The 17,688-nt window shown below is 41.2% G+C and overlaps 1 protein-coding gene across 1 annotated transcript; it reads left to right on the forward strand.

The window, feature by feature from the left end:
* The first annotated feature begins 31 nt into the window (after nucleotides 1-31).
* Nucleotides 32-11,265, forward strand: LOC129848543 (zinc finger protein 345-like). Its single transcript, XM_055915710.1, has 4 exons — nucleotides 32-4,071; nucleotides 4,511-4,608; nucleotides 4,739-4,916; nucleotides 9,184-11,265. The coding sequence occupies exons 1-4, from the start codon at nucleotides 3,903-3,905 to the stop codon at nucleotides 10,452-10,454; spliced, it is 1,716 nt and encodes a 571-aa protein (XP_055771685.1). The 5' UTR covers nucleotides 32-3,902; the 3' UTR covers nucleotides 10,455-11,265.
* Nucleotides 11,266-17,688: the final 6,423 nt, after the last annotated feature.

The following is a 17,688-nucleotide window of genomic DNA, read 5'->3' on the forward strand; positions in this document are numbered from 1 at the left end:
AACAGGAAGATAGACTGGTATCTGTTACCAGGACAACCAGCAGAGTTCTGTTAGTTGACAGGAAGATAGACTGGTATCTGTTACCAGGACAACCAGCAGAGTTCTGTTAGTTGACAGGAAGATAGACTGGTATCTGTTACCAGGACAACCAGCAGAGTTCTGTTAGTTGACAGGAAGATAGACTGGTATCTGTTACCAGGACAACCAGCAGAGTTCTGTTAGTTGACAGGAAGATAGACTGGTGGATATGGATGTTATGAATATCATAACACTGAAAAAGGATTCTGCCAATGAAAAGAGAGAAACCAATAGACCATATAAAACCTTGATGAAAGTTCGTTTTGGAGAGAAAGTTTCAATGATCCGTTGTAAGGTGCTTGTTTTACAAAAACTTTTCCTTAAAACATTATGGATGTTACATTGCCTGTCCCAGTCAACCCCCCTATCTTTACAAGACTGTAGAACAGGCAAACTAAACTCCAGACACTGGTAATTAATTAACTAATACTGGAGGAAAGCTGTGATCAGGCTGCCCACTCAAGAGAAAGCTTCAAACTGTAACCAGTGCCTGCAACCTTGATCAGGTTATCAATCAACCTACCAGGGTAGTTACAAACAGTAGAGGAATGAAATCATCAACATATTTTGATCATATCTTTACTAATGCTGCAGAAATTTGTTTGAAAGCAGTATCCAGATTCTTTGGATGTAGTGATCACAATATAGTAGCCATGTCTAGGAAAACCACAGTTCCAAAAGGCTGGGCCTAATGTGCTATTTAAGAGGTCATACAAATGTTTGTAGTGATTCCTATGTTGTTGATGTTGTTAGGTTATTTTTTTTCACAGTAAATAACTCACGGACACTAGAGAAGCTTTAACCAAGTTTAATTATTCCCAAAGGTTCTGTACATCTGTAATTCAGACAACCCAACATTTGTTCCATCCAGATATACAGTGGGGCAAAAATGTATTTAGTCAGCCACCAATTGTGCAAGTTCTCCCACTTAAAAAGATGAGAGAGGTCTGTAATTTTCATCATAGGTACACTTCAACTATGACAGACAAAATGAGAAAAAAAATCCAGAAAATCACATTGTAGGATTTTTCATGAATTTATTTGCAAATTATGGTGGAAAATAAGTATTTGGTCAATAACAAAAGTTTATCTCAATACTTTGTTATATACCCTTTGTTGGCAATGACAGAGGTCAAACGTTTTCTGTAAGTCTTCACAAGGTTCATTGGTGGCTGACTAAATACTTTTTTGCCCCACGTTATGTCTCAAGTAAGACATTCCTCCTTCTCTCCAATCCTTACATCTTATGGTTCCACAGGAAGAGAGTAAAGAGGGTAACAGGATACCACACCTTTGTCTCCCTGATGAGAATCTGTCCTGACCTCAACCCCTCCTTCATCTAATCCACAGATGTCCATCTGTCTCCCCTGTTTCACACTTTGCTTTCCTCTCGTCCACCCAACACATAGATAATGTGTTACTGGTGTAGAGAAGAGTAGGATTGGTTAACACTGCTCTACACTCTCCTAGATAATGTGTTACTGGTGTAGAGAGGAGTAGGATTGGTTAACACTGCTCTACACTCTCCTAGATAATGTGTTACTGGTGTAGAGAAGAGTAGGATTGGTTAACACTGCTCTACATTCTCTTAGATAATGTGTTACTGGTGTAGAGAGGAGTAGGATTGGTTAACACTGCTCTACACTCTCCTAGATAATGTGTTACTGGTGTAGAGAGGAGTAGAAAGGATGCAGTCTCAGGTTTGGAAAGACTGAATTTATTTCAGCACCAACAGATCAAAGCGGAACAAAACCCAAACGTGGTTGTGCTCAAATTAGATCTTCATTAACAAAAAGGCACAGGGTGAACTATATAAAGTACTCAGGAAATAGGAGTAGGAGAGATTCCTCTCAGGAAAACAAGTAACATTTACAAATGACCGACAAAAAGACAAAATGTCAGAGGGAGTGTATATATACAGTGATAGAGGGGCGATTGGAACCAGGTGCGTGTAATGATGACGAGACAAGTCCGGGGGTTGATGAGTGAAGGGCGTTTGACAGCGGTAGGTTCGGCAGCAGCTAGAAGGCCGGGGGTTGATGAGTGAAGGGCGTTTGACAGCAGTAGGTTCGGCAGCAGCTAGAAGGCCGGGGGTTGATGAGTGAAGGGCGTTTGACAGCAGTAGGTTCGGCAGCAGCTAGAAGGCCGGGGGTTGATGAGTGAAGGGCGTTTGACAGCAGTAGGTTCGGCAGCAGCTAGAAGGCCGGGGGTTGATGAGTGAAGGGCGTTTGACAGCAGTAGGTTCGGCAGCAGCTAGAAGGCCGGGGGTTGATGAGTGAAGGGCGTTTGACAGCAGTAGGTTCGGCAGCAGCTAGAAGGCCGGGGGTTGATGAGTGAAGGGCGTTTGACAGCAGTTTGTTCGGCAGCAGCTAGATGGCCGGCAACGCTGAACGCCTGAGCTGGACAGGAGGGGGAGCCAAAGCGAAGTCTGGTGTGACATAATGAGAGAAAATCAATAGAATATTTAATATATTTTCTCAAATTCCGTTTTCTCCGTTTAGTTATTTTCCAGGTTTCTGATATTGTCTCTGTTTTTCAGTTTTTCGCTCTCAAAATCACATTGTTAATAGAAAAACAACAAAAGGAGACCACTTTTGTCGTCCGAGAAAAATCTAAGACATTTTCATTTTTGGGTGTAGATACCCTTTAATTCAAGTGGCACCAGCAAGAGCCTTGCTTGGTTAGTGGTGTCTCTGTAGCACACATGTGATTGCAGAGTTTGCTGAACAAATCACAACTGGATTGATGCAAATAATCATGATATCATTCTGCCAGGTAGGCATAGACTACTTTGTAGTTGACATTTAATTGACAAGGTTTGTGGGAAAACTTTTCCATCAACCAGAAGATGGTTGTCATTAGCATCATCGCTAACAGCTACACATAGTGGTAGACAAATGCACTCAGACAGGGGCATTTCCTGACTGTTTCCTCTTCAGAAAGTTGAAGGAAAATACAAATCACTGAGGTGAATTTAAAAACGACTTGCAGGCAGTGGGTTAAAAATAACTATGACAAAAAATGAATACAAATTATACCACCACCCAAAAGGGCACTTTAGAGACAGGAAGGGTAAAGGGGCATGTGCTCTACACAGGTAGAGTCCTATCTGTCCATGTTGCCTTTTGCAAAGTGGGCACTGCTTTATGTGCTAACACCAACACTCACCTAAATATCCCATATGCCACTGGGTGGGAGAAGTTTTCATTGTTTTTGGGCAGAATTATGTGAGGTGTTGTTAGCGATGAGCCTTGGTCAATTTGACGAGGATGGCATATTCCAAGCTAATGTCGCCCTCTTCAATCTGTCACCTAATCCTCTTCAATCTGTCACCTAATGGGCAGGTCAGCCCTGGAGGAAAGTTTTGGCTCTAAGAAGTAAGATAACATAACATCTGGTTGTTTTTAAATTACTTTTTTTGACATTGCTTTATTTTTGTTCCAATCTGTGTTACCCACTCCAGTCAGCAGATGGCAATGTGAGTTTTTCAGGTAATGCTTCTTGCGTGACGTATAATTTAATGGACGGGGCGGGAGGCTTCTTCAACAGCGACAAAAGGCCTCTGATTCAACCAACGCGGTGGTTTGCTAGCGAACATAAAACCGGAGCATTTAAGCTCTTTAGACTAATCTTGTGTATATTAATCTTGGTGTTTAGAACACAATTCTGTTTACGTATCTACTAGTTCATTTTAACGTAATTTGCTTCTTAAATTAGCGAATGTGTTAACTTCATACCGCACTAGGCTAATCGCCCAGAGCATGAGCTCACTAAACTAGACGGAGAAAATAAGTTCTGGTGAAAGGAGAGGAAGAAGCTTCAGAATGAAAATGGAGGAAGATGCCGTAACATTGAAGGAGGAGAAAGTAGTGAAAGGAGAGGAAGAACCTTTTGGAGTAAAAGAGGAAGAGGAGGCTATCTCAATAAAAGAGGAGGAAGACGTTTTGGAAGTGAAAAGGGAGGAGGAGGAGTCAGAATATCCGATTACCATCAGTGAGTACTGTCTTTAAAAACAGGGGCACAAACAGCAGTTGTTCAACTGTGGGGTTTTAAAGGGGGATTCTACTGAAGTTCTACACATGAATATGTTGTTCTGTACTGTATAAGTTGTTAGTTTCAATCTGCCATTGGTACATCTTTTTTTAGGACCAGGACGTGGTCTATATTAAAGCGCACTTCATCTTGTATAACAGGATTTTACAATCCAATTCTGGTGCATAATTTCTACATAAAATTTTAAAGGAATGCAAAAGGCACCCATTTCGTGGTACAACCTTTTACATTTGCATCACAAACCGTATTTTAAAAAAAAAGCATAATGAAAGTGGCCAATTTAGGCCCTTTTTAGACATATCAATGTCTCTGGTAAGACCCTATGATTGCAATAGAAGATCATAAGTTGACTGTCTGTTTGATGTTGTCATTCACACAGGAGAGAGATGTGACTATCATGGATTCTCTGGGGAGCCTCAACAACATCCTGATGCTGACGAGGCAGAGAAGAGTCTCTCCAGAACAGAACACCAGATGGTACAGCTTGGTCTGGTCTAGCATACAGCTTGCTCTATCGGGGGCTGGGTTTCTGTAAAGCACTTTATGACAACAGTGACATCAGCATCCATAATGATATGTGTCTGTGTCCCCTCTTTATGGTTACCAGGACAACGCTAGCCCTTCCTCCCTCCCGGAGTCCCCGTGTCGTGCCTCTCCCGGTAGCGCCTTACTGCTGGGTATGAAGAGGTTGTCTGTGCTGCTGGTGGACTGCAGGAAAACAACAGGGCTGAGTGGAACTGTGAGAGGAGGAGAAGAGAAGAAAGGATCAGATTTGACACATCAAAGTAAGTGCTGTAATTTAGTTTGGACAAATACAATAGATCTGCCAATGGTATCTGTTACCAGGACAACCAGCAGAGTTCTGTTAGTTGACAGGAAGATAGACTGGTATCTGTTACCAGGATAACCAGCAGAGTTCTGTTAGTTGACGTGAAGATAGACTGGTATCTGTTACGAGGACAACCAGCAGAGTTCTGTTAGTTGACAGGAAGATAGACTGGTATCTGTTACCAGGACAACCAGCAGAGTTCTGTTAGTTGACATGAAGATAGACTGGTATCTTGACATGAAGATAGACTGGTGGATATGGATGTTATGAATATCATAACACTGAAAAAGGATTCTGCCAATGAAAAGAGAGAAACCAATAGACCATATAAAACCTTGATGAAAGTTAGTTTTGGAGAGAAAGTTTCAATGATCTGTTGTAAGGTTTTACAAAAACTTTTCCTTAAAACATTATGGATGTTACATTGCCTGTCCCAGTCAACTCCCCTATCTTTACAAGACTGTAGAACAGGCAAACTAAACTCAAGACACTGTTAATTAATTAACTAATATTGGAGGAAAGCTGTGATCAGGCTGCCCACTCAAGAGAAAGCTTCAAACTGTAACCAGTGCCGGCAACCTTGATCAGGTTATCAATCAACCTACCAGGGTAGTTACAAACAGTACAGAAATGAAATCATCAACATATTTTGATCATATCTTTACTAATGCTGCAGAAATTTGTTTGAAAGCAGTATCCAGATTCTTTGGATGTAGTGATCACAATATAGTAGCCATATCTAGGAAAACCACAGTTCCAAAAGGCTGGGCCTAATGTGCTATTTAAGAGGTCATACAATTGTTTGTAGTGATTCCTATGGTGTTGATGTTGTTAGGTTCTTATTTTTCAGAGTAAATAACTCACGGACACTAGAGAAGCTTTAACCAAGTTTAATTATTCCCAAAGGTTCTGTACATCTGTAATTCAGACAACCCAACATTTGTTCCATCCAGATATACAGTGGGGCAAAAATGTATTTAGTCAGCCACCAATTGTGCAAGTTCTCCCACTTAAAAAGATGAGAGAGGTCTGTAATTTTCATCATAGGTACACTTCAACTATGACAGACAAAATGAGAAAAAAAATCCAAAAAATCACATTGTAGGATTTTTAATGAATTTATTTGCAAATTATGGTGGAAAATAAGTATTTGGTCAATAACAAAAGTTTATCTCAATACTTTGTTATATACCCTTTGTTGGCAATGACAGAGGTCAAACGTTTTCTGTAAGTCTTCACAAGGTTCATTGGTGGCTGACTAAATACTTTTTTGCCCCACGTTATATCTCACGTAAGACATTCCTCCTTCTCTCCAATCCTTACATCTTATGGTTCCACAGGAAGAGAGTAAAGAGGGTAACAGGATACCAAACCTTTGTCTCCCTGATGAGAATCTGTCCTGACCTCAACCCCTCCATCTAATCCACAGATGTCCATCTGTCTCCCCTGTTTCACACTTTGCTTTCCTCTCGTCACCCAACACATTCCGAAGCCATCTGTCTTTCTTCAGAGAACCATTAACTTCTGACATAACACCCAGTCTCTTTCACTTCCTATCACTTCTTTAATGTCTCCATGTTCAAAGTTAAGCCGATTACATCAATGGAAATAATATCTGTTGGTCCGTGGTGTGTAATGACGAGCCACCAGACGCTGCCCTTGACACGTTTATGAAATTGCTTATCCAAGTTACTCATAAGCATGCACCCATTAAGAAAATGACTGTAAAAAACGTTAAATCCACGTGGATTGATGAGGAATTTAAAAATGGTATGATGAAGAGGGAGGCAAAAGAGATGGCAAATAGGTCTGGCTGTATAACTGATTGGCAAACCTATTGCAAATTGAGAAATCATTTGACTAAACTGAATAAAAAGAAGAAACTACACTATGAAACAAAGATAAATGACATGAAGAATGATTGTAAAAAGCTTTGGAGCACCTTAAATGACATTTTGGGCAAAAAAATCAACAATGACATGTCACTGGTGTCTGACAACGTGGATGGAAAATGATTGAGGATAATAGCGGCCGATATTTCCACTTCTATTCGCATTATCTTCAATTTAAGCCTACTAGAAAGTGTGTTCCCTCATGCTTGGAGGGAAGCTAAAGTCATTCCACTACCCAAGAATAGTAAAGCTCCCTTTACTGGCTTAAATAGCCGACCAATCAACCTGTTACCAACCCTTACATTTAAAAAAATAAATGGTGTTTGGCCAGATACAATGCTATTTTACAGTAAACAAATTGAGACTTTCAGCTTATAGAGAAGTTCATTCAACAAGCACAGCACTTACAAATGACTGATTGGCTGAGAGAAATTGATGATAAAAATATTGTTGGGGCTGTTTTGTTAGACTTCAGTGCGGCTTTTGACAGTATCGATCATAGTCTGCTGCTGAAAAAAACGTATGGCTTTACACCCCCTGCTATATTGTGGATAAAGAGTTTTTTTTTATATGTAAACTTTATTTAACTAGGCAAGTCAGTTAAGAACAAAGTCTTTGTTTCAATGACGGCCAAGGACTGCCTTGTTCAGGGGCAGAACGACAGAGTTTTACCTTGTCAGCTCGGGGATTCGATCCAGCAATGTTTCGGTTACTGGCCTACCGCTCTAACCACTAGGCTACCTGCCGCCCCAGAGCTACCTGTCTAACAGAACACAGTGTTCTTTAATGGAAGCCTGTACTACAAAATCAAGGTAGAATCAGGAATTGCCCAGGGCAGCTGTTTGGCACCTTCTTTTTTCAATCTTTACCAACAACATGCCAATGACATTTGAGTTAAGCCAGTGTATCTATGTATGCGGATGACTCAACACTGTACACTTCAGCTACTACAGCGACTGAAATGACTGCAACACTTAACATAGAGCTGCAGTGAGTTCCAGAATGGGTGGCAAGGAATAAGTTTGTCCTAAATATTTCAGATTACCTTAAGTTACATGGCCTACTATGCTAATTCTGTAGCGGTATTGTAAGAGGGGGGTAAAGATAAAGATTTTGTCTGGGCGCCAGGCAGGTATTAACTCTAGTTATTAAAGTTAGTTATTACCTATTATAACATTATTATTATTATAAATATGATTAAAACTGAAAGGATAAGAGTAGAATAGATAGAGTAGCGCTTCCAGACACATTCTAAACATGATAGAGTCTTAAAGGAGGACTGTAGCATCTAATTATGAAACATAATGGAGTCTTAAAGGAGGACTGTAGCATGGAGTCTTAAAGGAGGACTGTAGCATCTAATGATGAAACATTATGGAGTCTTAAAGGAGGACTGTAGCATGGAGTCTTAAAGGAGGACTGTAGCATCATGAGGTGGTCACCTGAAATGCATTTCAATTAACATGTGTGCCTTTTTAGAAGTTAAGTTGTGGAATTTCTTTCCTTAAGCTTTAATTTGGTGTATTGCACTTGTGAATGCATGGAAGTTAATTATTTCTAATAAATAAATAAATATTTTGCGCTCTGCAATTTCACCGGATGTTGTCGAAACGTTCCGCTAGCGGAACCCCAAGCTATAACAGGTTTTAATGTGTTTGAGCCAATCAGTTGTGTTGTGACATGGTAGGGGTGGTATACAGAAGATAGCACTAATGGGTAAAAGACGAAGTTCATATTATGTCAAGAACAGCTCAAATAAGCAAAGAGAAACAACAGTCCATCATTACTTTAAGGACCACCACAGGAATGGGAGACCCAGAGTTACTTCTGATGCATAAGTTCATTAGAGTTACCAGCCTTAGAAATTGCAGCCCAAATAAATGCTTCACAAAGTTCAAGTGCTTTGTATCTTGTGCTTTGTATCTTCGACGTAAAAACAAGTTTTGGACTTCCACACAAAATTACTTCTTTAGTTATTTTATGTTTAAGGAAGTGTGTAGGTCACATTCTGTATCATACAGCTATGAAAGTTATATATTTAGAACCACCTGCTCGATTGGATTCTAGCTACGTCTGTGTCTTCAGTGTCCTAGAACTGTCTAGTTTTTTGTGTTCTGACTTGTAAAACAGGATGAATAAAATAAGTAATGTAAACATAGCAGTAATTGCCAGGAAGCTCTACATTTATTTTAAAATCACACTATAATTGTTAAAACTGGCCTCAGGTTATTGAGAGATCTGATTTAGGATTTACCCTCGTAGCAAGGTTGTTTTATCATGTGGAGGTTTCATTTGGGTCTCTATTTAAAAATAACACAGTGTCTTTGGCAGGAGAACGACCAGACTCAGAGGAACCAGAGCCAGGGACATCCAAACCAGCAAGACGACACCAGTGCTCCCACTGTAGAAAGAGTTGTAACCGGTTATGGGACCTGAAACAACATGAGAGAATACACACAGGGGAGAAGCCTTACCACTGCTCACAGTGTGGAAAGTGTTTCAAAATGTCACGGGACCTGAAACGACATGAGAGAATACACACGGGAGAGAAGCCTTACCACTGCTCCCAGTGTGGAAAGTGTTTCAAACAGCCAGGGCATCTGAAACAGCACGAGAGAATACACACAGGGGAGAAGCCTTACCACTGCTCCCAGTGTGGAAAGTGTTTCAAACAGTCAGGGGAGCTGAAACAACATGAGAGAATACACACAGGGGAGAAGCCTTACCACTGCTCCCAGTGTGGAACGTGTTTCAAAATGTCACGGAACCTGAAACGACATGAGAGAATACACACGGGAGAGAAGCCTTACCACTGCTCCCAATGTGGAAAGTGTTTCAACTGGTCAGGGGAGCTGAAACGACATGAGAGAATACACACCGGGGAGAAGCCTTACCACTGTTCCCAGTGTGGAAAGTGTTTCAACCAGTCAGGGGAGCTGAAACAACATGAGAGAATACACACATGGGAGAAGCCTTACCACTGCTCCCAGTGTGGAAAGTGTTTCAAAATGTCACGGGACCTGAAACGACACGAGAGAATACACACGGGAGAGAAGCCTTACCACTGCTCCCAACGTGGAAAGTGTTTCAACCGGTCAGGGGAGCTGAAACAACATGAGAGAATACACACAGGGGAGAAGCCTTACCACTGCTCCCAATGTGGAAAGTGTTTCAACTGTTTAGGGGAGCTGAAACGACATGAGAGAATACACACCGGGGAGAAGCCTTACCACTGCTCCCAGTGTGGAAAGTGTTTCAGCCAGTCGGGGGGGCTGAAACAACATGAGAGAATACACACCGGGGAGAAGCCTTACCACTGCTCCCAGTGTGGAAAGTGTTTCCGCCAGTCAGGGGAGCTGAAACAACATGAGAGAATACACACGGGAGAGAAGCCTTACCACTGCTCCCAGTGTGGGAAGTGTTTCAAACAGGCAGGGCATCTGAAACGGCACGAGAGAATACACACAGGGGAGAAGCCTTACCACTGCTCCCAGTGTGGAAAGTGTTTCAACCAGTCATGGGAGCTGAAAGGACATGAGAGAATACACACAGGGGAGAAGCCTTACCACTCCTCCCAGGGTGCAAAGCTTTTGCCCATTTAGGAAGCCTGAAATAACACATTAGACTGCACACAGAGCGGAGAATGCTTACAAAAGCCCAGACTTAGGGAAAATATATCACTCATAACAGTCTTTTAAACGTCATTAGAGAATCCACACAGGAGAGAGAAATTACTTCTCTTAGCGTGTATACTGATATTTCACATCACATTGACTTAATATTCATCAGAGTACATACACAGTGCTCCCATTGTCTTATATTGTTGACTGATAATGTGTTTACTTGTTTTTACCATATGAAATTAAATGGTACAAGGTATACTCAAACATATATTTGTTTGTTTTTATTAGAAAACATGAATTTAATATGGAGTATGTCACTTTGAATATAAAGTAGATCAGATTCCATGTGTTTAAATGGTCCTTTTTAAAACTCTTTGTGTGTGTTTATCTGGGTGTGTCATTCCTCCAGCACTACAGATAATACAGTGATATTTGGATGTGATGCATTTGTTCCATTGTTTACATTTGCATTGTTGGCCCACTGATGATTTAATGAAATTCAAATATTCAGACTGTAACGGAAAATGTTAATTGTATGTGTGTCCACATAAGTGATTATGTGACTAACCTTGTGAAACTGTCCTATTTTAATCTCCTGTTCTTGGGACCATCATTATGTGTTGCAAACCAGCTGCACCTGCGTCCTTGTATGAATAAAGTCCCTCCCAGGAACAGGAAACTATAAAGATATGTGCTCATCACCCAATGCTTTGGGAATTCAGACTGTCTACACTGCGGTGTGTAACTCTGTTATTCTCTCTGAGCTCAGAAATAAAGAATCTTGGTTTGACTTGGACTCCAGCAGATGCTTATTTTATAATATCCACCTCAACTCTCCCACGGATTGCTGTTTATTATTGTCTCAATGAAGAGTTCCTCGTTCCACTTTCCTGGGGGCATTTACAAGCCTCCCACTGGTTGAATAAATGTTGTTTCCACGTCATTTCAACAAAACAAATCCACGTGATGATGATAGATGTAGAAAACTGATTGGATTTGTAAAAAGCCATCAACATCAGTTATTTTAGTTGTTTTTCATCCAACTGGCAACCTAAATCCAATGACAGGTGACATTTTGTGTTGATTTCATGTTGAATTCACTTTAGTTGACGACTCAAAGAAATGTAAATAGAAACTAGATGTTGAACTGACGTCTGTGCCCAGTGGGCTGGTTTGAATACGTGGCAGGTGTTGGATCAATATCCACCTTAGTAGCTAAGTTTCCATGTAATTTGAGACAGATTTTCATGTGAATATTCTAAAATCTGCATAAAACAATATACGCATTTTCCCACCAGAAATGTTTCTATCAAACAGACTCATTGCAGATAAAAGGCTTTGCGTGACAAAACTTAAATATAAATATTTGAGCATAATGGAGTTTCCACCGCCATTTCTCGCTTAAACATTTTTACTGACACAAAAAGACCCCACCATGTAAAACGAACTAACATATCGTCTGTCGGCTTTTATAAAATTGTAAAGGCATAACCTGTTTCCATCAGCCCGGTCATTACTTTTGAAATGGTTGGATCAATATCTACCTTCATGATATGGATGAAGCCTGATTTGGAATGTCTGAGTAGTTCTATCTGATGTCATAATACACCCCTCTGATAATCAAGTGATATTTGGAATGTCTGAGTAGTTCTATCTGATGTCATAATACACCCCTCTGATAATCATATGATATTTGGAATGTCTGAGTAGTTCTATATGATGTCATAATACACCCCTCTGATAGTGATACATTTGCTCCATTGTTTCCATGTCAGTTGGTTTCCCACTCTGATGATTTATATCTAACAGAGGGGCTTTAAAGGAATATTATGGTGACATCTTAGTGGGGCTTGAAATAAATAGGATTATTAATCATGAACTCCTACAGATACAATACACTGCAGCTTTTGACGTCAAGAAGAGAATGGGCTGATGGGTGGTGGTGCTACTATATAGGTAAGGCTGTCCAATATGAATGTTCAATACACACAATAGGTTGACTGGGGAGGTGATGTACCACAGTCAAAGTCCTGCAATAAGAGCTAAGAGGCTAATATTTGTGTAAACTATATAAACTGTTTACAATTTGGCTCATGCATCCTCCCTTCTCTCCCCTGTAATGATTCCCCAGGTTGTTGCTGTAAATGACAATGTGTTCTCAGTTGACTTACCTTGTTAAATAAATCATGACATGTGAATGAACAAGCCTTTTCATACTCTATAACATGGCTATATACAATGCCTTCAGAAAGTATTCAGACCCCTTGACTTTTTCCAACATTTTCTTACGTTACAGCCTTATTCTAAAATGTATTAAATCATTTTTTCCCCTCATCAATCTACACACAATATCCCATAATGACATCACAATATCCCATAATGACATCACAAAAACAGGTCTTTAGAAATTGTTGCTAATTTTTTATTATTTTTTTTAACAACTGAAAAATAACATTTTCATAAGTATTCAGACCCTTTACTCTGTACTTTGTCGAAGGACCTTTGGCAGCGATTACAGCATTGAGTCTTCTTGGGTATGACGCTACAAGCTTGGCACACCTGTATTTGGGGAGTTTCTCCCATTCTTCTCTGCAGACTCTCTCAAGCTCTGTCAGGTTGGATGGGGAGCGTCGCTGCACAGCTATTTTCAGGTCTCTCCAGAGATGTTAGACCAGGTTCAAGTCCGGGCTCTGGCTCGGCCACTCAAGGACATTCAGAGACCAGAGACTTGACCCGAAGCCACTACTGCATTGTCTTGGCTGTGTGCTTAGGGTTGTTGTCCTGTTGGAAGGTGAACCTTCGCCCCCAGTCTGAGGTCCTGAGTGCTCTGGAGCAGGTTTTCATCAAGGATCTCTCTGTACTTTGCTCGGTTCATCTTTCCCTTGATCCTGACTAATCTCCTAGTCCCTGCTGCTGAAAAACATCCCCACAGCATGATGCTGCCACCACCATGCTTCACCCTAGGGATGGTGCCAGGTTTCCTCCAGACGTGACGCTTGGCATTCAGGCCAAAGAGTTCAATCTTGGTTTCATCACACGAGAGAATCTGGTTTCTCATGGTCTGAAAGTCCTTTTGGTGCCTTTTGGCAAACTCCAAGTGGGCTGTCATGTGCATTTTACTGAGGGGCTTCCGTCAGGCCACTCTACCATAAAGGCTTGATTGGTGGAGAGGTGGAGAGATGGTTGTCCTTCTGGAAGGTTCTCCCATCTCCACAGAGGAACTCTAGAGCTCTGTCAGAGTGACCATCGGGTTCTTGGTCACCTCCCTGACCAAGGCCCATCTCCCCCGACTGCTCAGCTTGGCTGTGCCGCCAGCTCGAGGAAGAGTCTTGGTGGTTCCAAACTTCTTCCATTTTAGAATGATGGAGGCCACTGTGTTCTTGGGGACCTTCAATGCCGCAGAAATGTGTTGGTACCATTCCCAAGATCTGTGCCTCGACACAATTCTGTCTCGGAGCTCTACAGACAATTCCTTCTACCTCATGGCTTGGTTTTTACCCTGACAGTCTCATATAAAGGGTCTGAATACTTACTGTTATGTAAAGGTATATCGTTTATCTTTAATAAATGTTTCTAAAAACCTGTTTTTGCTTTGTAATTAGATGTTTTATATTTAACTAGGCAAGTCAGTTAAGAACAATTTCTTATTTACAATGACGGCCTACCGCTGAACAGTGCCTTGTTCAGGGTCAGAACAACAGAGTTTTACCTTGTCAGCTCAGGGATTCGATCCATCAACCTTATGGTTACTAGCCCAATGCTCTAACCAATAGGCTACCTGCCACCCCAAATGATGGGCTATTGTGTGTAGATTGCTGAATATATATATATATTTTTAAAATCCATTTTCAAATAAGGCTGTAACGTAACAAAATGTGGAAAAAGTAAAGGGGTCTGAATACTTTCCGAAGGCACTGTACAAACATCACATGGAATATTCACCTCACTTTTGAAAAGCTCCATGAGGAAGAAAGGATTCCCAGATGATCTTTTAGATGTTCTGTCTTCAGGATGTTCTGGGTTGATGGCTGTTGGAGAGGGGAGGGGCAGTTGAGTGAGCTGGGGCCTTTTATGGGCCTGCCTCTGGGAGCCTCTCAGCTTGTGACATGATGAGAGAGAGTGAGAGAGGGCCTACCTGTAAGATATGTGTTATAAACATACTTCTATTTGAAGAGCTTTTTGACCATTCAGGGACCTAATCTCAAGCAGTCATGAAAACATGAAAAAAATATTGTCCACACGAAAGACTGAATTTGGTAATAAAACTGATTTTTGACAAGTTATATGCATGAAAATAAAGATGTTAATAAAAATGTGACATTTTGGAGAGTTTTTTGCAGACTATATGAGAGGCCTAAGCCTTGTTGTGGATACATGTCTATAAAGATAGACTGGTATTAGATATCTGAACCATTTTTATTGAACATGTTGACAAGATGTTGGGGAATCACTGGAGGGGAATATTGACCAACTGAGCATCTCAGTGTACAGCTCAATAAACACAATAGTAGTTTTGTTACATTCAGTCTTCTGTGATGAAGTGTCATATTGGGATGTAAACTCAAATGTGTACATTTAAATTGTATCTGACATGGTACTGGTGTCTTCTTTTTTAAAGCCCATAACCATGTGTGATGTGTAAACAACAAAGGGCACCCCCCCCCCATAAAAATATCCTGCAACAGAAAGCTGCACAATATGTTGAGTAAAGTATTTTGTTAACCATGACTATATCAAACCCTACTCCATGTGTTGCCACTATCATGTATCCTACCATGACTATATCCAACCCAACTCCATGTGTTGCCACTATCATGTATCCTACCATGACTATATCCAACCCTACTCCATGTGTTGCCACTATCATGTATCCTACCATGACTATATCAAACCCTACTCCATGTGTTGCCACTATCATGTATCCTACCATGACTATATCCAACCCTACTCCATGTGTTGTCACTATCATGTATCCTACTTGGCTGAAGCTTTGATCCAATGGATGAAGTATTAAGGAGCAGGGAGGTTAAAGGTCACTTCAGGATACAGCTGTTACTCTACAACAGTAAAAATGAAACACTGCTTTACACTCTCCTAGATAATGTGTTACTGTTGGGGGTACTGGAGGACCAGGATTGGGAAACACTTCTTTACACTCTCCTAGATAATGTGTTACTGTTGGAGGTAGTGGAGGACCAGGATTGGTTAACACTGCTCTACACTCTCCTAGATAATGTGTTACTGGTGTAGAGAGGAGTAGGATTGGTTAACACTGCTCTACACTCTCCTAGATAATGTGTTACTGGTGTAGAGAGGAGTAGGATTGGTTAACACTGCTCTACACTCTCCTAGATAATGTGTTACTGGTGTAGAGAGGAGTAGGATTGGTTAACACTGCTCTACACTCTCCTAGATAATGTGTTACTGGTGTAGAGAGGAGTAGGATTGGTTCACACTGCTCTACACTCTCCTAGATAATGTGTTACTGTTGGTGGTAGTGGAGGACCAGGATTGGTTAACACTGCTCTACACTATCCTAGATAATGTGTTACTGTTGGGGGTAGTTGAGGACCAGGATTGGTTAACACTGCCCTACACTATCCTAGATAATGTGTTACTGTTGGTGGTAGTGGAGGACCAGGATTGGTTAACACTGCTCTACACTCTCCTAGATAATGTGTTACTGGTGTAGAGAGGAGTAGGATTGGTTAACACTGCTCTACACTATCCTAGATAATGTGTTACTGGTGTAGAGAGGAGTAGAAAGGATGCAGTCTCAGGTTTGGAAAGACTGAATTTATTTCAGCACCAACAGATCAAAGCGGAACAAAACCCAAACGTGGTTGTGCTCAAATTATATCTTCATTAACAAAAAGGCACAGGGTGAACTATATAAAGTACTCAGGAAATATTTGGAGAGATTCCTCTCAGGAAAACAAGTAACATTTACAATGACCGACAAAAGACAAAATGTCAGAGGGAGTGTATATATACAGTGATAGAGGGGCGATTGGAACCAGGTGTGTGTAATGATGACGAGACAAGTCCGGGGGTTGATGAGTGAAGGGCGTTTGACAGCAGTAGGTTCGGCAGCAGCTAGAAGGCCGGGGGGTTGATGAGTGAAGGGCGTTTGACAGCAGTAGGTTCGGCAGCAGCTAGAAGGCCGGGGGTTGATGAGTGAAGGGCGTTTGACAGCAGTCGGTTCGGCAGCAGCTAGAAGGCCGGGGGTTGATGAGTGAAGGGCGTTTGACAGCAGTAGGTTCGGCAGCAGCTAGAAGGCCGGGGGTTGATGAGTGAAGGGCGTTTGACAGCAGTAGGTTCGGCAGCAGCTAGAAGGCCGGGGGTTGATGAGTGAAGGGCGTTTGACAGCAGTAGGTTCGGCAGCAGCTAGAAGGCCGGGGGTTGATGAGTGAAGGGCGTTTGACAGCAGTAGGTTCGGCAGAAGCTAGAAGGCCGGCAACGCTGAACGCCTGAGCTGGACAGGAGGGGGAGCCAAAGCGAAGTCTGGTGTGACATAATGAGAGAAAATCAATAGAATATTTAATATATTTTCTCAAATTCCGTTTTCTCCGTTTAGTATTTTTCCAGGTTTCTGATATTGTCTCTGTTTTTCAGTTTTTCGCTCTCAAAATCACATTGTTAATATAAAAACAACAAAAGGAGACCACTTTTGTCGTCTGAGAAAAATCTAAGACATTTTCATTTTTGGGTGTAGATACCCTTTAATTCAAGTGGCACCAGCAAGAGCCTTGCTTGGTTAGTGGTGTCTCTGTAGCACACATGTGATTGCAGAGTTTGCTGAACAAATCACAACTGGATTGATGCAAATAATCATGATATCATTCTGCCAGGTAGGCATAGACTACTTTGTAGTTGACATTTAATTGACAAGGTTTGTGGGAAAACTTTTCCATCAACCAGAAGATGGTTGTCATTAGCATCATCGCTAACAGCTACACATAGTGGTAGACAAATGGACTCAGACAGGGGCATTTCCTGGCTGTTTCCTCTTCAGAAAGTTGAAGGAAAATACAAATCACTTAGGTGAATTTAAAAACGACCTGCAGGCAGTGGGTTAAAAATAACTATTACAAAAAATGAATACATATTATACCACCACCCAAAAGGACACTTTAGAGACAGGAAGGGTAAAGGGGCATGTGCTCTACACAGGTAGAGTCCTATCTGTCCATGTTTCCTTTTGCAAAGTGGG

The sequence above is a fragment of the Salvelinus fontinalis genome, unplaced genomic scaffold (assembly GCF_029448725.1).
Source record: "Salvelinus fontinalis isolate EN_2023a unplaced genomic scaffold, ASM2944872v1 scaffold_1051, whole genome shotgun sequence".
In the NCBI taxonomy this organism is placed as follows: domain Eukaryota; kingdom Metazoa; phylum Chordata; class Actinopteri; order Salmoniformes; family Salmonidae; genus Salvelinus; species Salvelinus fontinalis.